We start from the raw sequence: 27999 nt of genomic DNA, 5'->3' as shown, positions 1-27999 counted from the left end.
TCCCCCCCCCCTTTCAAAGCAAATTACCATCCCAGAGAGAGATTTATATCCCCACACAAAGCCATATTGTGTACGATCTCAGCCTTATCCTGCCCGGATAAGTCCCAGGCTTTCGCATCAATCATTTGTAATCTGACAAGCAGACGAAACGCATGTGCAGAATGAGCAGACAACTGCCATCCATCCCTCCATCCATCCATAACATTAACATATCTTGAGGAATTTGTCTTTGCGATGTGGGAATGCGTTTCAATGCAAATCTAGCTCCAATCTACTGTGTGCTACTTTACGTGAGAGAAACCATGTTAAAAAAAAAAACAACAAAAAAAAAACTAGAGAAGCAGAGCAGCATCCTGGAGTAAAGAAAGGAAGAGATAAAACCTTGTCACACATTTGCACGATCTATCTATGGAAACCAGGCGTCTGGCGAAGCGCAGAAGGACGAGGAGGCAGGCAGGCCGCGGTGTCGGGTTTTGTGCCGCTCTCCCGCTCAGCCCCGCCGCAGCTCGTGGAGTTTCTGGGCCACGTTTTCCAGCTCCGACTCGATGGCTGCCAGACTCTCAATCTCAGGCTCCTGCAGGTATAATGAGGGAGGCGAGACAAACACACAATGAAAGTGATGTAACGTTTGTTTAGCAACTGTGGCTAAAAAGCACATGGCAGCTGTTTTTTTCTGAAGCCGTCACGTAACAAGCTGGTCCTTTTGTAATTCTCCCAAGTCAAGCTACATGGGGAAAAAAAAAAGAATCCTACATTTCCCTACCTTTTCACATACATCTTGGCCTTGACTTTAAAACCATGCAGTGAGCAGGAGACATTAAGCGACGCAACGGCTGAGCATCTAAAAATGTGCTCTGAGCTTTTTTATGTAATTACACCATCGTGCTTAACAGAACACTTGCTTTGTTCAGTAAGATCCAAGATTCTTGAATCATGATCGGTTCTTGTTATGAATACACGAGTGGGTCGAAAAGCTGGCAGAAGAGCGAACTGCATGTTTTTATGTTTTCTTTATTGGGTTGATCTTTGGCTAAATAAAGCAGGAATGTGATGAGATGAGATTGCTGCAGAAATGACTTGAAATATAATGAACCAAGTTCAATGAGGGTCCAGAATAGTGGTAGAATAGAGGAAAAAGAGAGGGGGATAAGAAAATCTGTATTTAAGTTAAAACTTTTCGTGAAGGATAAAGCCTACCTCTGACCTCCTGGTGCCACTCCCTTCCTCCTCCATCACCTTCCTCTCCTCCGGCGATCTCCGCGCTATCATCTGCAGCTCCCTCTCCTCTGGAGTTCTTTCTGGATCTCTTTTCTTCTTCTGCTTCCCTTCCTCTGCTTCCTCCCTCGAATGGTGAGACACTTCCTGCCGGCTGCCCGACCGAGGCTCTTCCTCTCCTCCTGCTTTCTTCTTCTGCTGCCAGCTCCGGGCCCTCTGGGTTAAGTGACGTAGGCTTTCCCTGCTCCCTCTTTTTACCGCCGTCTGCTCCTCCGTCTCTTCCTTGTCGTCGTGTTTTTGCGAGAAGAGCACGGATCTTTCATCGCTCCTCTCCTCGGTTTCTGCCCCCGCCGCCTTTTTTTTTGGATCCTCTCTTTTATTGGACCGATCACCTGGAAATATGACACATCAAAATTAGGGGTCAGAAGCGACAGGGAGGAGTCCACCCTGTCAGCAGGATTCCACTCTCTGTAATAAGCCCCCCCTTGCCAGCTGGCAGCAATACCTCCAGAGGTGCAGTCTATGCTTTTTGCGGATTAACAGTAAGTGAGCCAATAAGATATCTACCGTGATGGATTATTTTCTGCAATGCATTTCATAATTCTGGGAATGGAAGCTCAGTTTCTGACAATTACCATGATCTCTAAGGTTGATTGATTTCCAGCCAGAATTACGGGCGATGGCCTCATTTGAATTTTATCACATGAACAAACTTAATCAATTCTGTTTGTGTGCTGTCAGCTTGGCCTCTATATTGGCTCCACTCCCTCTGCAGAAGCAGTAAAATTCATCATGTATATGGGAGCACTTCCATCAATCCTCCAGCAGCGTGTGATGGCAGCTGCCGCAGTTTATAACCTCCCTTTGCATACAAGACGGAGCTCTCCATTGTTAGTCACTGGTGTATTTTTTTTATTATTATTATTTTGACAACATGTCCCCTTATGTCCCGAGTGAAAATAAATATGACAACCTGAACTATCGAGCCCTGACAATGAGAAAGCATCTCGTCTGGGATCGCTCTGTGGAGCAGATCCGTTTCGAATCAAAGACGCAACAATCTGCTCGCCTCTCTCGTCGTCCTCTTCTGAATTCTCCTCCGAGCTGGTTCGGTCCTCGTCACGTTTGGCCTCGTCTTCGTCCTTCTTTACATCCTCAGGTGACTCTTCCTCGGTCCCATCCTTCTGTTCTCCTGACCTCTTCTTCTGGGACAGGATGGATCGCTCGCCGGGTCCTCCCAGAGCTTCCAACATGGATCGATCTAACAACAGAGACTTTAATTCACTTAAAGGGATTGATGTTAAAAGCTTCTCCCTCCACTTCATCGCAGCGATATTTCAGCATTGCATCTGTCAAGCTCATATGTTCTGTTATCAGCACAATCCAGCTTTTTTTTGTTGCTGTTTGTCTGTTGTTGCAATAACTCCTGTTTCTATTGCCTGTTTTCCTCTTTGTGAATAACAGAGAGCATTGCGGCGCCTGTAAAAAGCCTGGTGAAGTTCAGTGTGGGAACACGTTATGCTTGCCCTCATTCTGTCCACAGAAAATATCAGCAGACTTTAAAATTCACCTCAGCACTTTTTCACTGCCTGACTGAATCGGTAAAGCAGGAAAGAATGAAACACAACCATAAAACACAACTCTGGAATTTCTTTCACATTTTCATTTTAGTTTTTTCCTGCTTTACTTATAAAAAAAATGTAAAAAGTGTGCCTTGCATTTGTATTCAGGCCTTGAACTCTGAAGCCCCTGAATAAAATTGTTTTCCACCCAAGCGGCTTCAGATGAAGCAAGATCTTTTTTGAGTGTGTTAAAATGGCCCAGTCAAAGTTCAGATAAACTGTAAATCAAGAGTTGTTGTTCATAGATGCTCTCCACCCAATCTGACTGAATTTGACCTATTTTGCAAAAACAAATCTGAAAAATACTCATTCTTTTGATGTGAAAAGCTGGTAAAGACTTGCAGTTGTAAATGAAACTGAAAACTTAATCATTTCAATCAATTTCTAAATTAAAAAATGTATATTTATCATATAGCATTATAATATTAAAAGGTGTGTTTTCATTATTTGTAAGCAAAAAAAATCATCTTAACAAACAGAAATAAAGGTTTGCAAACATTGTCTCTGTGTAGTTTTACTAAAAGAACTGATTACCTGAAATAAAGTCATCTTTCAAAAATATTCTAATTTCTTGAGTTAAATCTGTAAACTACAAATTCTACTAATATAAAATATTAATTGTCTGTGGTTCTACGAAAGGTTCAAGAGATCTGAATACTTTTGACAGATGACATTTAAACATATTGATTCAATATTTGCTATATTTTGCACTTTCTCAGGAGTCGCTGATCAGACTCACCTCCACCATCAGCTGTAGTTTGAAGGACTTGTGTGGCTGGAGTTGGTTTCTCCTTGTATTTCTGCAGCTGACCTCTCTCGTGATCACCTAAAACAGTCAATCAATAAACAAATAATGTTACTTAAATGCTTTAAGCTTGTCCTCCTACTTCACCTGCCTTCAGCGCGCACACACACACGCACGCACACACACGCACGCACACACACACACACACACACACACACACACACACACCGACAGTAACTAACGAGTGACTCACCTTGAGCAGCGATCTCCTGCAGCTCCTTCAGGAAGTTATGGTGCCGGAGGATGGTGAGGAGCTTCTCGTCTGTACGGACATGCAAATGATTTTTTAAGAGTTAGGTGTTTCATTAAAAAAATAATTTAAAAAAATACATAAAATGTGAAAGCCGACAAAGCTGGGAGAAAGGCAGCAAAATCTGTTTGTTCTGTTTTGACTTTTGTTCGTTTGTTTTAGAAGACTCAGCGATTCGCTTTGGGGATTTCATCGAAGTTAATTGCCAGTGAATTTACTGCTTTCAAAGCAGAAACACAATGAATCACTTTGGCTCATAGCGACTCCCTCTGTGAATTACAGCAGCAGCGAGAAGTGGACTTTCTGCTGACCCACAAACAGCACTGCACTCCGTAGGCAGCAGCCGCTCCTGCGCCGTGCTGTGCACTCTCTAGTACGATTCTCTGATTTTTCTCTTCCTCCCTCCTCCTCCTCTCTTTTCTTTTTATCCATCTGGTGGTGTACTGTTTCCCTCACTCACCGCGCTCAGAGTGCCGATTGATTTTATTTTTTTAAACAGCAAGGACAGCATGAAGGTAAAACAATGCCTATGTAACTGAATAGTCTTCAGCGAGTGGCCCTGATGTGCATGCTGCTCTGCAGCGGGTCTTCATCCAGCCGTGACCGCATCAATCCATTAACCTCTCGGTGCAGCCGTTGTTCAGACTGATGCAACTGCAGGTTGTGAAGTCTGGCTCCTTTAGGAATGCTGTCAGCTCTGGTTTCTGTTTGAGCAGGCTCCTTGGTTTAGGTCCCCACAAAATGTGCAACCAGAGAAAAATAAAGTCCAGATCTCACCACAAAGCAGATTTTGCTACCCGTGTTTGAAAAGCTGTAGAAAACAATTTTGTGCATTTTGAAAAATAGAAGAAAAAAAAAAAGCTTTTGTAAATCTCCCAGTATAGTTCAATGAAGATTCAGGTTAGGCCACTCTAGATGATTGCCAAAAAAAAAAAAAAAAACATGTAGCAACTACATTGTCATTGGCCAGCCAAAAAATGTGCAGTCATTTTTTTCTTACACTAATGCCTCCCCCTCACTGATGCTTCCCTAGGCGGTGAGCCATGTCCCCCTCATTTCAAACTCTGCTACTAACGACCACAGCGATAACCACAAAACGATAAAATAATTCATTTAGTTCAGTTTAAACTTCAACTGCATCACACAGACACTTGAGCTACAAGATACTAGAATCTCATTAAAATTTAATGAAGTGCTTTGGGCAAAGTTGCACTAACCAGACGAATGTAGTGTTAGTGTTTTCTTTTATTTGCTGGAGGAATTGTAAAAAAAAAAAAAAAAAGGAATTATTTGATGTTATTAGATTTAATTTAAAAAAAATCTAAGTGAGTGTTTTAAAGAGCAAGAAAGCAAAAAGTGATTAATTTAATATAATCCTGCTGAAGATTTACAACCTTCAAAAGAAGGCTGCGAGCAAAAATCACTGATTTATGGGCATAATCTCTCCAAAGTAAGCTAATAATCATTTATTTGGATGCATTTATCTATAAAAACAAGAGATGCCAACTTGACTGCAGGACATACAGAGGGTAATATGAGACTAATTCGCAATAAAAAGTAAGACTGTATTTGTTTGTTTTTTTATTGTCTGTGATAATTCAGGGTTTTCCAGATATAATTGTCAATAAAATTCATTTTTGGCAAAAAAAACAAAATAGTGATTACAAAACAATCTGTTTCCAGGTGATAAATTTTTTTAAAGATGTAATAACCTTGCAAATGTGTGCACATCCTTAAATTAGTACTTTTTTAAAAAACATTTTACAATTCCTTTTAAACATTCTTTATTTCACATCCATAATTTCCATAAAATCTGCTTTGCTTTGACATCTGTTTGTCCAAGCTGGATTTTCCCAACTTTTCCTCATTTCTATTCCTTTAGCTTTTGGTATAGTTTGCAGAAATGCTACAAATGATTAGAAGGACATTCTAATATGATATGTACAGATATGTAAATTGCTTAGGATTCCACATCATTGTTCATTTACAATGACTTAATAACAGCAAGCAATAGTTGGAAAACATGTGGAACAACAGCGACATTAGTCACTGGCAATGACAAAACTGCAAGAAAAGAACAGCAGGCTAAAAAATTAAAATGCAAAGGAATTTATAATGAGTCCAAAATGTCATTTACTTTAGAAGCGAGTTGCAGCTGTAAGACCTCCATAAATGGAGATAGTCATGCAGACTTTGGCAAATGCTTTCATCAAATGGTAGGAACTAATATTTACTTCCTCGCACATCCCAGAAAATGTAACAGCAGTCTTGCTTTTCATATTGACTTACTGGTCTTGAGAGTGTTTAGACATTCCTGACTGACAGGAACTTGCTCCGGTCTTGAAAGAACATCAGCGAGCGCCTCGACGATACATTTCATCACCTGCAGACAAGGAGAAGCAGAGCCCCAAAAATGTTTCTTGCTTTTGGTTCAGATTTTTTTATTCCGAGGAAAACTTTGCAGTCAGTAGCTCACCTGGCTGCAGAAGACAACTTGGACTGCTGTGCCCCTAGTGGTGACTAAGTTAAATAGCAACTTTACTCAGCAGCAGAAGCAGCATGAACTGTACTTTCAGTATGCTGACAAATACCAGATGCCAACATAAATGCTGTTAGCTGCTCCACTGCAAATAAAATAGCATCAAAAATAAAATAATAAACTGAAACAAGATCTTGAATGTTTTTTCTTGTTTAGGTTCAACTTATCACTTTAGTCAGAGCAAAAATACTGTGAAAAGACAACATTACCTTCTGTCCAATCAAAGTTAAAATATGGCTGAAATGTCAAAAGGGTAAAATGTCTTCTACATGAAGACATCCACTGATGCCCACATATGGTTGAAAAGTGTTTCAACTTGACCAAACAGACTGTAACCAAATCAACATTTTCACTTGAATGACTTTGAGTTCGGCATTTGGGGTTAAAAAATAAATAAATAAATAAATAAATAAATAAATAAATAAATAAATAAAATAAATAAATAAATAAATAAAAAGAAGCACATTTTGTAGTCTAAGTGAAAGCTAGATATCCATGGACACCACACAGTTAAGAGGGATGATGCAGTTAAATTTGAGATACATAAAGGCGTACTAAGAATATTTAAACATTTAATTATTTAGCTGATGTGGATACAGTTTATTGAATTTACTCAACAATTCGAAGATCTGTTTGGATTTTGTTTTATCAAGTTCCTTGATTCTAACAACAGCGAACGTTATTAATGCATTTGTCTATCTATGTTTGTCAAAATGACTTTCTGAAGCTCAATTCTGATTTGGAAGAAAATGCCATGCAAAATATAGCATTTTGAAATGCTTGTTTTGTTTTTATTTATTTATTTTTGCACCTCTGCACCAGAATGCTTGTGATCCTTCTTATAGCCACTTTCTCTTTTCACATGGGAGCCTTTTTATTATCATTTTTACTGATGCACATCCTGATACATGACCTAGAGAGGCCAGGAGACCTAAATAATTCTGATACTCTGTCAATAAAAGGTCTACGTTCCTTCATTTAACATTTTTTCCCACATCTTTCTTTTCCATTCTTGGATCCCTATTTAAAAAAAAAAAAAACAACAAAAAAAACTTTTGCCCTGGTAACTGGATTCCTGCCATCTTAAATCCTGGAGGTCAAGACTCTCTGCGGGCTTCCAATTAGTATGTATTGATTTCACAAACCGAGCAAGTCCCCAAGCGAAGAAAGTGCTTTGAGCTAAATTGCAAGGATTAGGTATGTCTAATCACTGCACAACTTCAGTGTAATACGCAGAAACATTATGATTTTACATGGTCATTCAAATTAAAATGGTCGGCTCTAGATTTTTTTAATTTTTTTAAGGGTGATACAATAGAAGTTGGGCGTGTTATGTAAAGCCTTACTGTCACAGGTACAATCAGAGCATCTCACCTCCACGTCCTCATTCTCCAGCTGACTTGAAGTCACTGGCAACGACAGAACTGCAAGAGAAGTAAGAACAGGCTTGTGTTTAAACCCCCTTTTGTCTCAGCTGTTTTGTCACAGCAGCTGTCGGTAAAAACAACGACAGTAGCAGGACTAAATGTGCCAAAGATTCACTTCGTCGCCGATTAAGAGACGCGCTTGTCGCTGTCCTTGGTGCTGAACCTCTGCAGCTGCACGTCTTTCGGATTCATCGTCAGAACCGCCTCACTTTCCGCAAGGTTACTTGTGTATTTTCTTACCGCAGTTGGACAAAATAGTGAGAAGAAGCAGTCCGCTCCCGATCATGTTGGAAACGAGGTGAATTAAGCTCTCCAGGAATAAAGCAAAACAGCGAAGCTTTTTCTCTTTCTTCTTTTTTTAAAAATCAGAAGCTCGGCGATAAGACGGCGAATTACGGACGCATTCTGAACAAAAAAAACTTAGTCGTCTTTCGGTATTTCTGGAGAGCTAATATTTCTTTTTTCTCTCTCTCTCTCCTCCAGCGACCTGGCAGCCTCCCGTCCTCCTCCGGTCTCTCTGCTGACACTTCCCCGCAACAGCAGCGCTCTTATACGGCGAGGTGGAGGGAGGAAATGACATCATCTTGGGACAAGAGGCTATCATCGTTCCTCGTGAGCTTACCTCGGTAGGTTTCAGGGCGTGAACAGGTGAGGGTGATATAACCGGCTGCCGTACAGCATTTTTGTTTGATTTTCCACAGATTTTTTTTTTTTTGGGTAAAATGTCTGGAATGAGGAGGTGCATTAGGTTGAACAAATATTTGCAAACACATAAACGGTGGTAAATCATGACGAAAAGTACAATAGTGGATGTTATTTGTCTTCGTGTTGCTTTTAATTCTGTTTATTTGTGGAGGTGATGCGTGTGAACAGCTGACGAGCAAAAGTAGTTCATAGCCTTTGGACTTGTTTTATATCTTCTAATGATATAAACTTAAAGACATTTTATTAAGATTTTCTGAGACAAACCAGAACATAACTGTGACAATTAAATTTGAAAAATGTTACAAAATCTGAAATGTGTGGCGTGTTTGTTTCACTAATGGTCACTGATATCACATAACGTGGTACTGCTGAAGCTCAGTTTAATAGTTTAAACTGAATTTTATTTAGGGTTATTAGAGAAAAATGGCTAAAATGACTTCTTCACTTTAAGTTGCGTCTCCACTTTTAATTACACCATCTTTAATATAACCAGCAGCGGCTGGAGAAATTAGCAATGATCCCTTCTGCAGTCAAATCCTGTTGGTGATATTTGTACCGTGAAGCTTTTTAAAAAGAACTTTGTCACTAGTTTAACTTCTTACATAATTTGAAAGGACATTGTGGGACAATGACAAGCGTCATTTTCAGAGAAGCATCAATCAGAACCTATTCAGGTTGCGATACGTCCAAACAGAGCATGAGCATAATGTTTTGACCATTATGATGGTAATAATCTGCAGGCTGCCTCACAGTCTGCATCCTCACGTGTTACAGCCATTTGTAGAATGATCAATGTAAATCGTGCACATAAAGTGCTTCTTAAAGGTTTTTCGCATCTTGTGATGCTGCAGCTTCAATTTATTTTAAGATGTGTTTTCATTGTGACTTAATGAGAAAATCACACAGAGCAGCTGGGAAGGAAACGGTTTTCTGGCCGAATTATAACCATTATCATTGCATAAGTGCCCCTTGTGTTCCCAAGGAGCAAACACATAAATCATGGAAACAGTTTGCTTGTGAGCTATTGTTATTTTTGGTCAGCGGGAGATTCGTCAAAACTAAATGACAAAGAGAGGCTTTTAGGAGTGGATATTTTCCCCTCAGCACCGTCCGCAGAGATCCCAAAGTTCCCATTGTGCCTGCAGAGCGGCAATAAAGACCCGCCTGCGTCAGAGACGGGTCCATATTGTCCCGCATAAACCGGCAGCGGACCTGTTCAAACATGAAGAGGCTTTCCTTTGAACGGCATCATTATGAAATCTGACGGCCCAGTCTGATTAAAATTCATGCTGATTTTACCTCCACAGGCAATGAAATGAAATGGAAGCGAACGTACATATTCCAGATACAGAACTGATTTGTTTGATACAAAATAACCTTTTTTTTTTGTCCTTTAAAACACATAAAGGAAAAATAAACAAGAACACATTAAAAGGCTGCAGTCGCAGCATGATGTGTCAGACTTGTGTACATTGCAGCAAGTTTCAATAAGCCTCATTAGCTGCTATGCTGTCCAGCTCATCCACTCTGTTGTGCGTTTATTTATTCAAGAGGTAAATGTACTAATTCTGAGAATCCACAATAGCTTCCATCTGTGCTTGTGATTCACAATAAACAAACTAATTGAATACATTCTGTTAACTTTCTGTCCAACCAGACATCAACGCAGCCTGAGTTACACCTGGATCATCCTATGAAAACACAGTTTACGACAACGACTCAAAAGGTTTCATCTTATTTTTGAGGTTTACGTTTGTTTGTTGCTTTTTTTTTTTTGCCTTGTGTTGTAGGAGTTCTCATTGCATGGCAATTTCTGGAGAGAACAGAGAAAGTGGGTCAGCTACAGCCTGAAGATCCATGGAGCAAACATGGAACTAAATCACATGCTGCTCGAAAAGACAAGAGTTGTCTGAAGAGATCTCTGGTGGGTAAAAGAGTGACTGCATTTCCATATTTAAATCAGGTTCCTGCTCAAGTTGCAGGAACCTGAGCAGGTACTGAGAAGTACTTCTGCAGAAGGAAATAATACAAATGTCTGGTTGTTGTTTCAGATTTGTATTTGTAAAAATGGTTGCGAGCCATGTGTAATTTCTTTCCACTTCTACAAATATGCACCTTTATTGCTTCTTTTATGGCATAAAATCCTAATAAAAGCTGACGTTGTAACGTGACAACATGTGAAAAGCTTCAAGGGTGTGGATACTTCTGCACAGTAAGAAGCCAATGCAAGTGCTACAGACAATGTTGTTGTGATATTCCAAAATTATGTTTGGCTGGGTTTCCATGCATGCAGTGTTAAAAATGCATCAACAATTAAAAGGTTTTATCTTTTTTATTATTATTATTGTTAACATTTGTATTAAATAAATATTTCTGAAGGTAGACAATGAACATTTTTTCCTAAAAATAAATACAGAAATGCCAGAGGTCATTGTTAGGAAACAGAAAACATTGCTCATGTGTGTTTGTAGGCTCGGGTAAAACTCTCAACGACTCCATCTCTATCTGCTAAAGATCGGATAATCCTGAGAGATATGACAAATATCTCTCTCTAATCTGTTGTAAAAATATTTACAGCCTTTTAGCAAAAACTGCTCATTTTCCTCAGTGATACATTTAAAGTCACATTCTGGCTCAGTCTTGGCCGGTCAATGACTACATCAATGTAGAAATTGTAAATTAGAACAAGGCAGCAACAGTTTGATATAGTTTTGGTCAGAAGTGCACGTACTCCAGCATGAATGTCCTTACAATCTTGTTGCTTTTCCTTACGTATTTAAAAAAGTGTTCTCGTCAGAGATTTCCCAATTATGTGCGCTCTCTGTGTGTGCTCTCTTTGCAGACGTCAACAAGCTTCTGGTATAATCCAAAAACCAGTTGAAGCTTGTCTCTCGGTCGCATCTGAGTGGTTTTGGAAAAGAGCGGCTGAGATCATCTGTAAGACTAGAGAAAACCCTCAATAAATTGAAATTTGTGCACTTAATCTTTGTTCTTAAACACCACTGAAGATTCACGTTGTAAAATCATCCTAGAATGGTTAAAAATAAAATAAAATAAAACAGTTCGAATGACTCACTAAAAACCCTGAATGATTTTAGCGTTTATTCTCGTGGCAGTAAAGTTCTGACCAGAACTTGAAATCTGCGTTTAAGCCACGTACAGCAGGAGGAGCAGGACGGCGGCTGCCGGTGACGTGGACTTGGAGCGAGGAAGAGACGAACTCGGCATGGGTATGGGTATGAACGGACGGGTGTAGATGTACGGGTGTTCCTGCAGACACATGAATAATGAAAATAGTTAGGTATAATTACAATTAAAATTAAAAAATGCACAGTTTTTCTCTTTGGTTTTTACACTAATTTGCTAATAATTTCCCTGATTCAGTACCAGTTGCTCAGAGAGACTGTTAAAAATACTCACCTTTGGTGGGCAGATGAGCTTGACGCGGTCAGAAAAACTGTTCACAATAATTTTCTTTCCCCCAGGCTGAAACTGTGTGGAGGACACAGAAATACATGGTAACGTGTTTTCAGCTCGGTGTTTACTTTTTCAATAAAAGAAAGAGATTTTTATAAACTATGAACAGCGGTTTGAAGTTTGAAATAACATATCTCTGCAGGAGATGTGCAATTTCGTCCCCAGAGGGAGATGTTAAACGTAGCACAATATAAAATAATCAAGAAAGAGGCCATAAATGATCAATATTTGAACGGCTACTTTTCTAACTTCCCGGAGCAGCCAGCTGTGCTTCAGTGCCAGTGGTAGAACAAATATTAATCTGCAAACACATCTGTTTCTATGGCATTTCTACCTGCTGGAGACGTATCTAAATGCTTGGTTCAAAGAAACAAACATTCAGTCGGGGTGCGTATTAGTTCACCATGTTGTTCCACAGTGCTTTAGCCAGCTCCTCGTGTCCCTTTATGGTGATGTGGAAGCAGTCGTGAGCGAAGAAGTCCGCGTCAATCTTCCCGTTCTGCTCAGAGGGATAAAACATCTACTCTTTAGATTCAGTGACAAAACTCTCTGACTAATCAGAATCACGAGCTTCTATTAGCAAAAGCTCCAGCTGTTTGAGCAGGCATCCTGATGATTCAATCCCCTCGGCGCAAAGTTTTGTGCTGATTCACCTCCTGAAAGCAGATGCTCACATCACAGCAATATGACTAGGTTTTTTTTTTGTTTTGTTTTTGTTTTTTTAGTGTTGTTCGTTTTCACTTTTGCTGTTTGAAGTAGATTACCGGGAAGCGTGGGGGGTCAGCTCGTTTGAGGAAAGGCTGCAGGACAACAGCAAAATCCTGTTTGAAGAAGCGATTGCTGTGCAGCAGCTTCTCAAGTCTCCCCTGCAAAAAAAAAAAAAAAAAAATGCAGAATTTCAATCATTCAGAAAGTAACTCTTCTGATTTCAAAAACAAGCATCCACCCAAGGTTCTAGGAAAGATCTGCGACTGCATAATAGCACCCATTAGCTTTTGTGCTATTACTTATGAAAGATAAACGCAGGACTCATGAATACCTACTCGATTTGTCATTTATTTCTAATGCTAATCTAAAGTCTGTGTTTCTAATTCAGGGCTAACAAAATTGTAATAAATATCAATGCAAAACAATAATACTGTTTAGCACAGTGAGAGTAATAAGTGGCACCTGAAACTCCAGATTGACCTGAACCAACTTCTCAAGTTCAGGAGAGTCGGCCAGTGGCTCGATCAGACACGGGCAGAAGGACCTGGAACAGACAAAAACTGGGCTAACAAACCAAAACAACACCATAAATATCTACTCGGTAAAAAAATTATGTTTAGGACACTTCAAAACCTAAATCTTTAGATTTATTAGACACACAAAGAGCAAAGCTTTGCATATTCTGTGTCCAAAGATCATTGAGCATCAACTAAGATGCTCAACTCAGTGAATCGTGCTGTTATTTACTGGTGAGAATCAAATACATTTTGATGTCTGATGAAAGGGAACTTTCATCAGACATAAAGTACCCAGCAGGAGTTTACACTCATCATAGACATTTACAAGCTTAAACATAGTTGTGTAAAGTCTCAGAAAGATTAATAAATCTTGTTATAACAAGGAGAGGTTTGTGCCGCAACCCCACTCACGGATTTATAGCCCTGCATGGAAACAACACGCCGTCTTCTCACTCCCACTCCTGAAGACGACCTTCTCATTCCACCAACTGGACCATTTGCACCCCTTTGTTGATATCTAACAGACACTCTCTGCTCTATTTCACCTTGTTATTAACTATGACGTGCACATAAAAAGAATACAGAATCTAAAGTAAAAATTTCCCTGCTATGTCTGCTGCGTCGTTTTAGCAGGTTGTAGAGAAACCGTGTGGTTTTTCAGTTACAATCCTGAATGAATTTATCACCGGTCTTCATATCATAAGACATAAAGTTAATTTAAAGTTGTTTGCTTGCTAACACAGGGCAGGATTCATACATTTTTTAAGAGTTGAGGTCTAGACCATTCCAGAGGCTTAATGCAAGACAACTTTATCCATCCAAGCAACATTTTACGTGTGTTTGGGATCATTGTCCTGTTATGTCACCAACTATGGCGTTGCTTCAAGAATAAGACCAAAGCTCAGATCGGTAACCTTTGGTTAGGTCATTTAAGAACAGCCCAGAAACCACTGAGACTAAAATTGACCAGTTTCTCCAACATCGCCGCCTTCAAATAAACGACTGAAATGTGCAGCAAATTGCAAAGACTGAGCCGTTTGGCCTCAGCAGCAGCATGATGAATGGTCGGAGTCCAGCTGAGTCTTCCAAAACTACATGTTGCTTACAATCAAATCGCTGGAGCTGCGTCACATATTGTCAGCCCACTCTTGACAAAATAACGATTGAAATAAAAATCACAAAAAGCCCAGAATTGTTACAACGGGGATGACTGCAGGCTCACCGCTGCAGACTGCACCCCGGGGCAGGCTTCCGCACCTCCTTCAAAAAATGCATTGTCCAAATCTGCACCACGTTGACGATCATACGGGGAACCTGAAACACAGCATGGAGACTCACTAGACCCTCACTCCGAAAGAAATGATGGGGCAAATTCAAAATGCATCATGTCCCTCTTTTTCGTTTTGGCTTCACCTCATTCATAAGCATTGTTAGAGAGACGTTCATGAATTTAATGAAGTTATCCGCCGAATGCAAATCCTAGGCAGAAAAAAGGGAGAAATAATTCAGCAAAAAAAAAAAAATGCTTTTACTTTAAACTAAATTCAGCAAACAAGTAATTAAAAAAAAAAAAGCTCTCACCTTATCTTTACAGTAATCACAAATGTCATTCATGCCTATGAGGATGGTCAGAAGCTTCCAGTCTTTGTCAAAGTCAACACCCTAAAGTGGAGCAAAGTGCAATCTAAAACATAAAAGGTCGTCCTAAAGCTTTCTCTCCTTTTTGATGTATTTTTTTGTACCCAAACTACCTCGTGTTTTTTCAAGGCGTCAATTAAGTTTCTTGTCTGATTTGGGAGGTGGCTAGGAAAAAAAATAAAAATAAAAAATCATTTTTCAATACAATTACAGATCTCAGTTCTTTTAAATCACAGAAACTGATGCCTTCACCAAGGCAGACCGGCGTCTGTTAAGAGTGACGAGGTCTTACTAGGCGTTTTCTCCGGACTTGGCCAGATTAAAGCCGGTTTTGCTAATAGGAGCCTCCGCCCCGTGGATGGTCTTCTCAGTAGAAGCGCCGATCAGAGTGGGGTTGAATAATTTGATGATGTCTGAAACGCAAAGTTAGGAATAAGTTAAGAAAATCCGTGGTATCAAACAGATCTGACAAGAGACGATGGTAAGAAACGGCATCTTACTCGCCAGAGTGATGACGTCTTGAAAAGTGCCGTGGCCTCCAATACTTCAGAGGATACAGGTATATTATTAGTACAACAGAAATATGAGGAGTTGATGTGCAGGACCGCAAAAACAAACATATTGTGATTGTGAGGGGTAAATCTCACCTCCACGAGACATGGCGATATTCTACTGGGATTCCAAGCACAGTTGTGGCATTGGCACCTAAGGCTGTCTGAAAAACAAAATGGTAGGTTACCCCAGTGACTTTTATGGACTAATTCATATCTTGACGTTTTGCAAAAGTTTCAGCGTCCATACAAGGCAGGTTTATTTCAGATTTTAGATATACGCTTGTTAGGGCGTCAAAACAAAAGTACCTACAGTCACTGAGTCCCCCAAGGCAGCGATGACTTTTATATCCGCTGCCTTCACCAATTCAACTACGGCGAAAAGTTGAGAAAGAGAGAGAGAGAGAGTCAGTTGAAACTGAGTAGTGAAAGAGGGGTCACCTGGAAAGTGGACACACCTGAAGAGGGGACAGTGGGAGACGGGGTCATGTCAGGACACTGGAACGGAGGATGTTGGAAGTTCCTGGGTCGAGTTTTCTCTGGAAACGTCTGTGAAAGTGAAATAAAACATAGTGGCATACATTCTCTGTCCTCCAGATATATCTTTTAACTCTAAATGCCAGTTTAACTATGTCATCATCATCATCATCATCATCATCATCATCATCATCATCATCATCATCATCATCATCATCATCATCATCATCATCAATTCAGGAGCTGGCTTTAACTGTCTTTTTGTTGTGCATTCGTCATATTTTATCAGAGCATACTTTTAGGTGCATCTCAGTAAATTAGATCATCAAAAAAACACAAGAAGGGAAACTCAAATATATACATAGAATCACCTACAGTGTGATATACTTCTGCTTATTTCTCAAGGTTAGAGCTAATGAAACCATCTGATTCAGTTTCATAGAAATTCAAATAATATCTAGGACTAATATAAAAAAAGGATTTTTTTTATTACAAACATCAATTTACAGTGCGTCAATGTTCTCTGACGTATGTACTCATTCCCTGCCTTGAGAACCTTTTACATGAATTACTGCATTAAAAGTGTTAGTAAATGGAGTTGATCAGCCTGAGGTACGGCTGAGGTGTTTTGATTTTATAGTAAGCAGTAAAATAAATTTTAGTTATTAGCACCTTTTACTCAGGAAATCACTATGTGCTTCAGGAACCACAAGACATAACTTTAAAATACGGTTAGTTTATAAATCAGTGGGGTACCACTACCAACCTACCACCTGGAATGATTTATAAATAAAAGAAAACAGATGATAAAACCTTTGTTTTCTAATAAGAAGTTACGTTTTTTTGTTCCCAACAGCTTTTTGTTAGCCGGTTTTAAAAGCAGCGGTTAAATGGTGTACCTTATTGAGGTCCTCCTCACTGTAGTGTCGAATCCCCTCATGAAATTCCCCCCACCAGTCGTTACCTTTGAAACAAATTGAAATCCGTCGTCTCTAAAATGTGCACAATGTCTCTCGATGCAGATTTAAAACATTTCAAAAACATCCCCAAAGACATCAGTTAATGAAATCCCACATGTAACTCTTGTGCTTCTTTCTTAACAGACAAAAACAACAAAAAAAAAGTTTAATTTATCTTAAAAAGTTTGCTACAATAGCAACAAAAAAAAAAACTATAGCCCTGCTTGTTCTAGCACTTACCTTTGACAGGGCAGGACAGGAGCGCACATGCCACAACGATCCAAAGCGCCTCCATAGCAGTGGACATGTAGCAGACAATAGGTCACCCCCCACACAGCACAATGTGATGCTCTGTTTTTACAGCTCTGTCACTTTGTGTCAACGACACCAATACAAGCTGAGGGACCAATGAGAAAGTCTGGACCAGAATAATGTATTTATCGATGGTAGGGAATTTTTTTCCTTTTTTTTTATTGAGAGGGAAAGCCTTCATATTTGTGATATAAATCCATCTAGACTGAGATAAAGGCCTTAGAATTATGAAACATTCACTTTTATACTTCCAGTTGTGTCACAGCTGCTTCTAAAAACAACCAAAGAGCTTTAAAAAATAAAAAAAACAGTTTTTTGGCAATAAGTTCATGTTTTTCGGTGTCTGGAAAAAGAGCCGTTTCAAAAAGCTCTCATTCACTGCGCAGTTACCTAGCAACTCACCTAGCAACCCTACCCATAGATCCATTCTAATCTGTTCTAGGAAGCATAATAGTTTACTTTTAAGAAGACATTTCATCCATTCTTATACGTTTAGTGTGCGTAGACAGTTCTTAACTTGTCCCTTTTCCAATTGCTTAGTAGAAATTTGAGACCAAAACCCGACAGGGATTACGTCAATAACAAACAACAGTTAAATGTCCATAATCTTTTATTAACTCATGTCTAAACCTGTTCTTGTGATGGTAAAAATTTTTTTTTCCTCCCCAAATGTGACTTGCCCTGCTGGTGAATCCTGTAAACCTTCCTGTCCTCAAACGTGTCACAGCAGCTTTTTTTTTCTCAACATAACACGGGTACAGAAAGTAGGAGGAATATGTTAAAATCTTGTTTGAATGTATAATCTAATTTTTGGTTCATGCTTGACAGAGAGCCGATTTGAAGTGTTGGCTTTAAACACTTGTAAAGAACACAAAAATACAGGAAATTGAATTTAAAAAAAAAATAAAACAGAATATAATTGATAGTTGTAGTTTTTCTCTTATTACTGCCCGAGTAGACATACATGATATAAAATTTAAAAAAAACCCACAATAAATAACAAAAAGACACTAAACTGTAGTTTGGCATGTTTTTGACTTGCCATTTAATAAGAATTTAAAAAACCTATTATTGCATCATTTTTTTAAAGAACAAATATTCTCCCACAAAATGTTTTTAATAGGATCTTATTTTGATGTAAGCTTGTTTTGTTGTTGTTGTTGACCAAATTCAAAATTCTCCTCATTGTTGGAAGCCAAAGAGTCACTCTGGTACTTCAGCTTTTTAAAGACAACTGTCCAACATTCTTCTCGTTTCTCTAAAAATTATAATAATAATAAAAAAAGCATACGTGTTTTGTATATTATAGCATAGAAATTAAACCTTTATGGATTCTGGCAAAAATACTAAAAGAAATTTAGCTAGAATTAACTTAAAACTGTTTAAAAAAAATTTGCCTCAACCAAAAAAAATGAAGCAGAATCCTGTCTTTAGCATCTAAAACATTGAATAAGCTTCTTTCACATTACCTTACCCTTTTAATTTTCTATACCTGCTTTTATTTAGGATTGAAGCAGATCGACTCCTGGCGAAAAAAGCATGTGACAAAACAGGGACGTGTGAGAAGAAACTAAAGCAGAAATTAGAATCCTTCTAATCAGCCGACTTTAAAATGTTTTTAATCAGGAAACTGCAGCGTATCTCCACGGTGCCTCTTGCAGAATGCCGAGTCACAGGAAAGAAAAAAACAAAACAAAACAAAAGAGTCCTAGGTCCTGTGTTTGTTTCATCACTTCTCGAATGGAGAACTGAACAGTTTCAGCAGCCAATGAGAGTTTTCTAATAACGTGGAGGAGAGCAGGCAGTGGGAGACATGCTCAAAGCAGCAGGTTTTTAATCAGTTCTGCTCTCTTGTCTTTCCCTGGCCTCTCCTCACTGCTGCTGCTCCTCCTGATGAGCCTCGCCTGTGGCGGGCGTCTCCTCCTGGTCCTGAGGCTCTGCCTGAGCTTGTGGTTCCTCCTCTTCCTCCTCTTGCTGCTGCTGCTGAGCGGGTCTGGGAGGGGGCGCTGGGGTGGGAGCCGGGGGGCGGGGCGCCACGATGATTTGATGCTGCCTCTGTCTGTAGGCGATGACCGTGCCCAGCAGCAGGGCGATGACCGTCATGAGGTAGAGGTCCCACTCCGGGCCCAGAAGCTGGTCCAGGTCCACCTGAGCAATCAACTCCTTTAGCTTCCAGAGGTCAAAACCAAAACGGGAGCGGTGGGAGAGACATAATTAAAATCATTTATCTCACAGATTAAGACATAAATAAATAAAAAAAATAGAGAGAGAGAGGTTGAAGAGTCATTGGAGTTAATGTTTCCAGGTTGAAGCACTTACATTAAGGTCCTGCAGGTACTGCAGAGTGTAAATCAGGCCCAGCTTGCACAGGGCCAGGAAAACTGGGACCTGGGCATCAGGACTGGCTTCTGCTGCCATGTCGTAAAAGCGTTTTGCTAAATGGATATCCTGCAGGAGAAAAAAAAAAAACGTCCAGATTTCTAGTTTAGAAATCACACATTTGGTACCACTGATTTATGAATCTGTAAATATGGATATAAGTAAGTTGCTATTCTAAGTTCATATGTAGCGCAGCAGACGCACCTGTTTGATACCCAGACCTTTCTCATGCATGTATCCCAGGTTGAACATGGCCTGGGCGCCGTTCTGCTGCTCTGATGCGAGCCTGTAGTGAATGACCGCCGTCTCATAATCCACATCCGTTCCATAGCCATAGAAGTGATAGTCGCCCAGTTTAATCCGAGCCACAGTGTAACCTTTAAAAGAAAAGCACATGAGATTTTTTTTCCCCCACCCTAGAGTCAAGAGGAAAACTTCTCATAACATCTGACGTTTGTTCTGATGAACACACGACAGAAAATCTGTTTTTGTTGTCGTTTATTACATTTCTTATTGTTTCTCATTTCTATTTGGACTTATGTTAAGGTCGCTGTAACATAAAACAGCGACTGTTTTATGTTACAGTCTTGTAACAGTTATAAAACATTTGTTCAGACTGATGCATGACTATCTTCACAGCGCAAAATCTAAATAAAAATATTTTTTGGGGAGGGGGGGACTGAGTATTTCATTTCTTAAACATTGTGAATTCAAGCAGAAGTTTTAAAAACAGGAGACAATGAACTACTCTTAAACCTCAGTTTCCTCCGGCACATAATGCAGAATAGCTTGTGTCACAGCATGAGTAAAAAAAAATAAAAAAACTCAAAACATAAATTTATGATGCATGAATGAATGAGATAGCCTACCTTGTGCAGCAGCTCTTGTCCAGTGGAGTAAAGCACGAGGATAGGTCTCATTGTCGCTGAAGATTTTTGCACCTTCTGTTTGGTAAAAATCCACACGGCAACAAAGCGTCAACTTTGACCCGCCACCATCAGTTCAAAGGAATAGTCAGGCAATTCCACAAACGCATCTTGGATTTCTTACTCTGGTCCAGAATGAAGGCCACGTTGCTCTGAGCCACTTCGTAGCCCTGCTCTGCCAGCAGCAGATACTGAACCAGCGCGGCGTCCGTCTCTCCCTCTTTGAAGCTGCCGTAGGCCGTCATCAGACGCTCCGACCAGCGGCCGCGCTCACACACGTTCTTAAAAAGCTGACAGCAGGAAGCGCACACACACGTTACATTGAGACCATTTTAATTTCTGCATAAAAATGTGTAATAAGATCAGCAGCTAACCTCCACTGCAGTGTGGCAGGAGCGCATCACGCCGGTGCCGGTGGCGTGCATCTGGGCCAGGTTGTAGAAAGCCAGGATGTGGCCGGCCTGCGAGGCCAGGTTGAAGAATTTCAGCGCTTGTTTGTAATCACGCTTCACACCGATTCCATCTGCAATGAAGACAGACGGACGTATATTGTTAAAAAATAAAATAAAATACAGAAATACCGGTGAAATTGAATTATTTCCATCTTACTGTAATACATGGTTCCCAGCTGGAGTTGTCCATCCACCCAACCCTGCTCTGCTGCCTTCTGGAAGTATTTTAGAGCCAACTCGTAGTTCTGAGGTCAAAGAGAAGAAATAATTAAAGTAGGTGCTGAAAATGTAAAAGCATAATTAAAAAAAAAAAAAAAGAAAACACCACATCAAAAGTCAAGAAATTAATTCAGAAATTTAGTCAAATGCGTTTCTTACCACAGGGACTCCCCTTCCATATAAATAAGCCATCCCCAGTCCGCTCTGGCCCACTGGATTACCCTGAACAATAAAGATGTCAGTTCAAAACAAATATTCAGAACTCCCCATTAGATGTAGCCACTCAAAGCAAGTCAATTAAATATATATGCACTTAAAAAAGTGTGTGGAGGAGAGTTTCACATTACCATATCAGAGGCCTTTTTGAAGTACTGCAGAGCCGTCTCATTGTCCTGAGGGAGAAACTCGCTGCCTTCTGAATACATCTGAGGGGAAAAGATTCAAACAAATAAAATAATAAGACAAAAATTTTTTTTTGATTTATGCATAAATGCCTGTGTCAAAACAGTGGTACAAAACTACTGGCTAACACAGCTCTAGAGTTATTGTCAATATGCACAACAACTTGAGAGAGTGTTCAAGACATTGAAATTAAAAACAGCATAAAGAGGAGATAAACTATCGGTAAATAATTTGACTGAATCTTCCCAACCTTTCCAAGGAAAGCCATGGCATGTGTGTTCCCAGCATTCGCAGCCTGTGTGAAGTAGTCATACGCCCTCTGTTGGTGAGGAGGAAGCAAAGACGTGCTAAACAGAGAAAAACACCTGTACAGAGTCGGACGCGTTATTGGTTGTTTAATGTTACCTGGTGATTCTGCTCCACTCCACGTCCACCATGTAGATGAAGCTGACCTAAACCAACCTGGAAATGCAGATAAAATTTATTATATTTCAAATAATTAAACATGGACGTAATGCCGAGATCAACTTTCTGATTAATACCAACTCCATGATAATTTGCCGTTTGTTTTGTTGTTGTTGTTTTTTTCAGTGCTTTGCTAAAGTTATGTATAACCACCTAAATCGTTTCACATATTTGTGGCTGAAAAGAGCCTCAAAACGTAAGCGAAACACACCTGAGCTTGAACGTCTCCTTTCTCTGCCAAAAACTGGTAGTACTGGATGAGGTCTTCCTCCAGCATCCCACTGGTGGAGCCCGGGTTCTCCACCTCATCCAGTAGCCGGATCCTCTGCACTGCCGAGCCTCCCGTCAGCGACACGTCACTCGCAACTAGGGGAGCCACACACAAGGCCGGAATACAGACAGAGCAGATTTAAAAGACGGTAAGTAAAAGCGCAAAAAGATCAAACAAACTAAAATAAAAATGCTTACCGTGATTTGCCACCACTCTATAATGCGTTAGCGCTGACTCACAGCTCTGGGAAACACCCACACCGGCCCAGTATCTGTAACCCTAATCACAATGTAGAAAGATATTTAATCTATTATGAATATACAAACATGTCCGTTAGCGCAGAAATGGAATGAGCAAGTCAACTCACCATGATCATGTGCGCTATTAGGTTTCCACCCAATGCGCCAAAGGTGTAATAAACTAAAGCCTGAAAGACAAAACATCAGCGTGAAGCGCTGTAATTAACTTGCAGTGACCGGATTTGATGCAAAGCAGAATTGCAGTGTGGAAAAGGCACCTTGGCTTGACTTGAGTTGACTCCGAGTCCTGCTGCATACAGAAAGCCAAGAGCCTGAGGAGAAACGACAGACGGAAAGTTTACGCAAATGCTTGAAGACGGCGGCTCAAAATGCCTCCAAACTTCAGGCGGCATTGGAACTTTGCGAGACGTTTTACCATCTGAGCTTTAGGTGAGCCCTCCACAGCCAGCTTCTCAAACATCTCTCTGGCTTTGGTGATATTTTGGCTCATGTAATCTCCGAACAGCATGGCGTATGCAACCTTCTCCGTGGCCTTCTGGTGGCCTTTCTCCGCTACTTTCAACAGCTTCTCGTACAACCTGAGAGAGAGAGAGAGAGAGAGAGATCAGAGAAGCAGAGGTGATGCAAGTGAAGCGGAACAAATACGGCTTATAAAATGTGTGTGACCAGCAGTGTTATGGCACTCAAAGCAAATAAGGATGTGCAACTTCATATGATTGGTGCCTGGTAATAAAAGAGAAACAGAAAGAGGCTTTCAAACCAAAACCAAAATTTCAAATGACGACAGTCGGGAAGACCCAAAAATATAAACGGTAGTTTCTATAAAGGCCACTACAATTCTAGACTATTTACAAGCCTGTTATTAAAAATGTTTTGACCCATAAAAAAAAAAAAAAAAAAAAGGTTTAAGTTGAAATTTAATGTTGAAATTTTTCTTTTTTCCATTCTGGAAAGATCATACATTTGAAGCAGTTATATATATATATAAATAAAATAATGATAAAAAGATGTGGGGTTCTCATTTATTGATGACTTGAGGAGAAAAGTTTAGTGATTGGGTAAAAAAAAAACATTGATTTATTTAGCCACAGTGACAGGAAGCACATGTGGAAGAGCCACAATGAGGCTTTTAATCATGAGAAGTCTAAACTGACAGTCAATCACAGCGGTGATGATATCGCTCTGTGGAGCTGTTGCACCGTCAGTGTTGGGGCAATAATGTACCTGCAAATTATTCAGATTCAACTGATATAAACAGCCAAACACATGCCAGAAGTAGTTATAAATGAATAGATAAAGCAATGAAAACGCATAAACAAGGCTTAAAAGTCAAGTCTGTGGCAGGAAACCCACTTGCAATATTTGCATTGTTGTATGATTAATACATGTTGTAAGCAAAAGGAGTTCAAATAAATTGCTATGACAATATTACAAAGAAATTAACACCAACAATCAAATCCAATGCAACCTAAACTGCAAGTTAATATTGAGCCTGGAGACCAAAAGGCAGCCTCATCAGAACAGAGGAGAAATGCTGAAAGCAATAAACTCACTCTTTCTTCTGAGCCTTCCTGGTGGAACCGTTAAGCATCCGCAGGACTGTCTGATACTGCTCCTCCGCCTCTTCAGCCTGCAGTCTCAGCTCCGCCTGCTCCTCCGCTGAAGATAAGAAGAAGCATAAAGAAATGGGGGGGGGAATTCAGATTTTGTAACACTCACTGACAGGAGAGGGGAGGAGCTAAAGTAAAACTACAACTTGTTCAATCTGATTTCCATCATCCCTGCCAGGTTGTGAACCTGATGGCCTCTCCATTTCACAAACACAAAACTACTTTATTGTTCAAATGCAGTCCTTTGACATTTTGTGCCTCTTTTTTTATGTAATAATACGCTCATTTTTTAATCCAACGGTCTACATTTCTGTCAATAAAATGATACCTGAAAAGGAGTAAAAACATCAAAACTCCTGATTCCTACAACTGGAAACTGCAAATTCGGAGCCGGAGAGACGGCTCAACCACAGCTGAACGCTTACTCTCGCAGAATCCCCATTTCTTTTCTCCGTCGTAGTCGTAGGTTGTGGCGCACCACAGCCGTCCGTCCCCCCGACCGTCAGTGGTGCAGTCAGCGTACTCCTTCCCATGGAAGTAGAACGGGAAGACGCAGGGCTCTCCATGGGCTGTGCCCCCATTCACTACAGGAACTGAAACAACATAATAAAAATGCTTAAAAAAAAAAGAAAAATAATCCTAAATCACAGTGATAATTACAACTAAATCAGATAAATCCTATATATTTTTTTCTATTTAGAATTAAAGGGCTGAGTATATGTAGTATTAATCCATTAATCTCTCCCTTTATATAAAACAACAACCGTAGAGGTGAAAGCAACCCCTGAGTGTAATGACGTAACAGACTCTGCAACAGAAGCCACAGGTGCAAGATGCTGTTAAACTCTCATGGGGTTAAGCCGTTTACCCAAAGTGCTACTGTCCTCAAACCACATGCTGCCTTTCTTAGTGTTGGCAACAGAGAACGCAGGTTAACATGCAGAGACTTACACAAGCTTTTTTTACGAAATGTAAAAAAAAATAAATAAAAAAGAGGAAGTTTATTTTTGAAGGTATGGTCACCGAGAAGTCAGTAAATGCTAATCATTGCTTCTACAAATGTTGAGTATAACTATGAACAAATACACTAAATGATCACTGACATTTGAACACTGACGTAAAATCTCACTTTTCACCTCCAGCTCAGTGCTTTAATCAGCCACAACAATTACATTTTATGTGACAGTGGATACTAATGTGCATTCCATCAATAAGCATTACAGAAATATTGCAATTCATTTTCTTCTTACTGTTATTTAAAACAAAAAAAATAACTGGAGCAAATGTGATTCACCTTCTTTAGGTTTCTCCTCAGGAGGAGGCGGCGGCGGCTGTTCAGGTAGTTCTTCTTTTTCCTCCGTCTCTCGAAGTGACACTTTTTCCTCTTCTGTTTGGGAGCCGTCGACGCGAGGCGCCGCCGAGGCGGCTGCCAGAATCCTTGATACAATGTGGACGTCTTCCTCGTCAGAGTCTGGATCGTGATACGACTGCACAAAGCAAAATTTAAGTTTAACAGAGCTCACCGAAACATAAAGAACTTCAGTGGCGCGTTCAGGCCATGTTCAGTGCTCTTCATTAAAAAAAAAAAAATGTAAAAAAAAGAAAGAGGAACTTATCATTTCAAATGTGAAATAACCTCAACATCTACGGCACAAGGCTCCACCCAACTGACTAAATGTGTTCACACAACCAGGCAGTAAATGCATGTTACTTGAAATACAATATCCTCCCAAAATATAATCACCAAGGATATTTCTTTTTACAACTGAGATATTGAATCAATATCTCAGTATATATTGACTGCCAGTCAATATATTGTGCAGCTCTGCTTTTCATCTCAATGATACTTAAAAATCTGACCGAGTATGTGATCTCAAATGCAAAAGCTGATTTTATTTGTTATCGTTTGATTTTAATGTCCAAATTATTTTCATTTTCATGGATAGAAATTCTCACATGGGAATTCTATGGATAGAATTTATTAAAATTAAAAATACAATAATAATAATAATAATAATAACAATAACAATAATAATAATAATGGTGGGAGCTCTTTGAATTGATGCGTTTAAAGGAAAAGGAAGCCAACCAAATATTTGGCTCATTATATCTTCAACTCTGCTGCTAATGTGTATGAAGCTCCAACCCAACAGACGTCAATAGGCATTATTTATATTTTACAACTAGGTTTACGTTTTTTTCAAAGCAACATTTCGGATTTATGTAGTTTTTTGTAACATTAAGGTCACTTGAAGTGAAAGCAAAACAAACTGAGGTCGAAATGGTTTGCACAGGTCACAGTAAATAATTGTGTCCATCATTACGCATTCCTGCTCTGACATGTCTTTCAATCAATATCTCATGACACACCTTTAACTCAGATCCATCGTCTCTGTGTTGATCTTCATCTGAAACACATTAGTAGGGCAGTAGTAAAGACACAGGTTCTCGAAATTGACTGATCAACTTCCTAAACCCAAGATAAAACAGCTGCTTTCAATGGTTCGGAAACGTGCTCTGAACGTCTGCATACAACAAACACAGCCATATCTTACCTGCTGCCAGTCGATCAGCGAAGACGAGAAGGAGAATAGCCACAAAATAAAGCCTTTTAGCCGTCTTCAAACCTCCCTTATAACCCATTGTTGATGTTAATAACGGGCTAACCATCTGCTAGCTGCAGCCGTTGCTATTTCTGTTACCAAACATTCGGACACAGAGAAAACTAGCACAAAATAAAGTTTCACACACAAACCTGGTCGAACGGAGCCCGGATCACTACATATAAACGTGGTTAATTTTAGCTTCCCCAGCTGTCAAACAAGCTAAGAAATTCCAATGCAACAAAACTAGCGAGCTGAGGAGTTCCACTGAAACGACGCAGAGCTAACAGGCTAGTTCTACACAACCGCATACAGACAAAAAAAAGGCCAAATATCAACCTATTACCAAGCTTCCTGATAAAACAGCAAGTACATATGTAGATTTTATAGCAACCGAGTGAAAGACAACGCTTTGAGGTCTGACATTTAGATTTAAACCAGCACTACCTCACTTAGCTAACCATGTTAAGCTCTTACTATAGACCGTTTCCTACTCTGGAATTTCCACCAATCAGAACCCGATTCGAGTGACAGCAGCCAATCAGAGATGGCCAAAAATGTCTCAGCGAATCAGGTGGATACACAATTATCTTTACAGGTGACGGGCTGGTCCACGACACCAAAACATGAAAGAGAGACGACATGAATATGAAAGTTAGAGAAGGTTATTTTGAGTCTTGCTTCATTTCTTTAGCAAATCAACAACAGTGCTAACATTTAAGCTAAACACACTTAAAAGTAATAGAATATCGGTTAGTTGTCCATACACTTTCATATTTAACATAAGATAAGCTACAAATAATCCACATAAGCAGGTTTTCGGAGAAAAACGTACTTTCCTCCTTAATAAAAGTACGTTTTTATATGGCATCTTGAGGTAAGCAATGTTTTAATATTACAATGATAAAATAAAATGTACTTTTTTCTCAATTAATTCATAATTCTGTGTGCTTTAGCTTATTAGTAGAATATATACAGTATATCAGCTTTTGACATCAAGAGAGTATGTGTCCAAATGATGTACAGAACATGGCATTACAAACAGCTAATTAAATTGAAAAAAGGAAACATCTTAAAACTAGCTCTTGCAAGGAAAAAATATTAATTGTATGCAAATATGTATGGATTTTAAGGTCGATTTATACATTTCTGATTCTGTTGTGTTATTTTGTGGTCTTTATCCTTGTATTTATGTGATTTCTCATCAAC

The 27999-nt window shown here is 39.6% G+C and overlaps 3 protein-coding genes and 1 long non-coding RNA gene across 5 annotated transcripts; 1 reads left to right on the top strand and 3 right to left on the bottom strand.

Moving 5' to 3' along the window:
- Positions 1-6: 6 nt before the first annotated feature.
- On the bottom strand, positions 7-8373 carry chga (chromogranin A). Its single transcript, XM_008398429.3, has 8 exons — positions 8099-8373; positions 7806-7855; positions 6182-6275; positions 3836-3904; positions 3577-3663; positions 2285-2476; positions 1198-1607; positions 7-574 (listed from the first exon to the last, which is right to left on the bottom strand). Exons 1-8 carry the CDS (start codon positions 8142-8144, stop codon positions 491-493), a joined length of 1032 nt encoding a protein of 343 aa, XP_008396651.1. The 5' UTR covers positions 8145-8373; the 3' UTR covers positions 7-490.
- Positions 8374-8393: 20 nt separating this feature from the next.
- On the top strand, positions 8394-11494 carry LOC108165774 (uncharacterized). The gene is made up of 3 exons (XR_001776107.2): positions 8394-8484; positions 10354-10487; positions 11406-11494. It is a non-coding gene; the product is annotated as an uncharacterized LOC108165774 (long non-coding RNA).
- Positions 11495-11650: 156 nt separating this feature from the next.
- On the bottom strand, positions 11651-18083 carry LOC103457942 (phospholipase B1, membrane-associated). Of its 2 annotated transcripts, XM_008398430.3 has the most exons (16): positions 17132-18083; positions 16832-16896; positions 15914-16004; positions 15769-15827; positions 15552-15619; positions 15405-15448; positions 15197-15317; positions 15018-15069; positions 14848-14928; positions 14680-14745; positions 14489-14580; positions 13211-13292; positions 12805-12906; positions 12444-12539; positions 11984-12055; positions 11651-11833 (listed from the first exon to the last, which is right to left on the bottom strand). In XM_008398430.3, the coding sequence occupies exons 1-16, from the start codon at positions 17196-17198 to the stop codon at positions 11711-11713; spliced, it is 1281 nt and encodes a 426-aa protein (XP_008396652.1). In that variant the 5' UTR covers positions 17199-18083; the 3' UTR covers positions 11651-11710. The 2 variants fall into 2 exon arrangements, 1 of the variants encoding a protein (XP_008396652.1); XR_532502.3 differs by lacking the exon at positions 11651-11833 and having other exon boundaries at positions 12375-12539.
- Positions 18084-18805: 722 nt separating this feature from the next.
- Positions 18806-27307, bottom strand: sel1l (SEL1L adaptor subunit of SYVN1 ubiquitin ligase). The gene is made up of 21 exons (XM_008398431.3): positions 26743-27307; positions 26558-26595; positions 25482-25674; positions 24613-24780; positions 24131-24236; positions 22993-23155; positions 22835-22888; positions 22685-22744; positions 22515-22596; positions 22258-22412; positions 21987-22043; positions 21832-21900; positions 21527-21604; positions 21339-21401; positions 21118-21205; positions 20883-21031; positions 20633-20798; positions 20452-20526; positions 19787-19959; positions 19523-19651; positions 18806-19372 (listed from the first exon to the last, which is right to left on the bottom strand). The coding sequence occupies exons 1-21, from the start codon at positions 26855-26857 to the stop codon at positions 19076-19078; spliced, it is 2478 nt and encodes an 825-aa protein (XP_008396653.1). The 5' UTR covers positions 26858-27307; the 3' UTR covers positions 18806-19075.
- Positions 27308-27999: the final 692 nt, after the last annotated feature.

Source organism: Poecilia reticulata, chromosome 21 (assembly GCF_904066995.2).
Source record: "Poecilia reticulata chromosome 21, P_reticulata-male-v2, whole genome shotgun sequence".
NCBI classification, from domain to species: Eukaryota; Metazoa; Chordata; class Actinopteri; order Cyprinodontiformes; family Poeciliidae; genus Poecilia; species Poecilia reticulata.
The sequence above is the reverse complement of the archived record's forward strand: the minus strand, read 5'-3'. Positions and strand labels throughout refer to the sequence as shown.

Excerpts from the sequence above, each read along its gene's own strand:
- chga (XM_008398429.3), bottom strand. The coding sequence starts at position 8,144 with ATGATCGGGAGCGGACTGCTTCTTCTCACTATTTTGTCCAACTGCG. Across the intron at positions 2,477-3,576 it reads AACTACAGCTGATGGTGGAG|ATCGATCCATGTTGGAAGCT; the intron begins GTGAGTCTGATC and ends CTCTGTTGTTAG. Across the intron at positions 1,608-2,284 it reads AGAAGAGGACGACGAGAGAG|GTGATCGGTCCAATAAAAGA; the intron begins GCGAGCAGATTG and ends TCATATTTCCAG.
- LOC103457942 (XM_008398430.3), bottom strand. The coding sequence starts at position 17,198 with ATGTCCACTGCTATGGAGGCGCTTTGGATCGTTGTGGCATGTGCGCTC. Across the intron at positions 16,897-17,131 it reads CCTGTCCTGCCCTGTCAAAG|GTAACGACTGGTGGGGGGAA; the intron begins GTAAGTGCTAGA and ends TTTGTTTCAAAG. Across the intron at positions 15,070-15,196 it reads AAGTCCGGAGAAAACGCCTA|CCACCTCCCAAATCAGACAA; the intron begins GTAAGACCTCGT and ends TTTTTTTCCTAG.
- sel1l (XM_008398431.3), bottom strand. The coding sequence starts at position 26,857 with ATGGTTAGCCCGTTATTAACATCAACAATGGGTTATAAGGGAGGTTTG. Across the intron at positions 22,413-22,514 it reads TAGAGTGGTGGCAAATCACG|TTGCGAGTGACGTGTCGCTG; the intron begins GTAAGCATTTTT and ends TGGCTCCCCTAG. Across the intron at positions 20,527-20,632 it reads GGCCTTCATTCTGGACCAGA|AAGGTGCAAAAATCTTCAGC; the intron begins GTAAGAAATCCA and ends TTTACCAAACAG.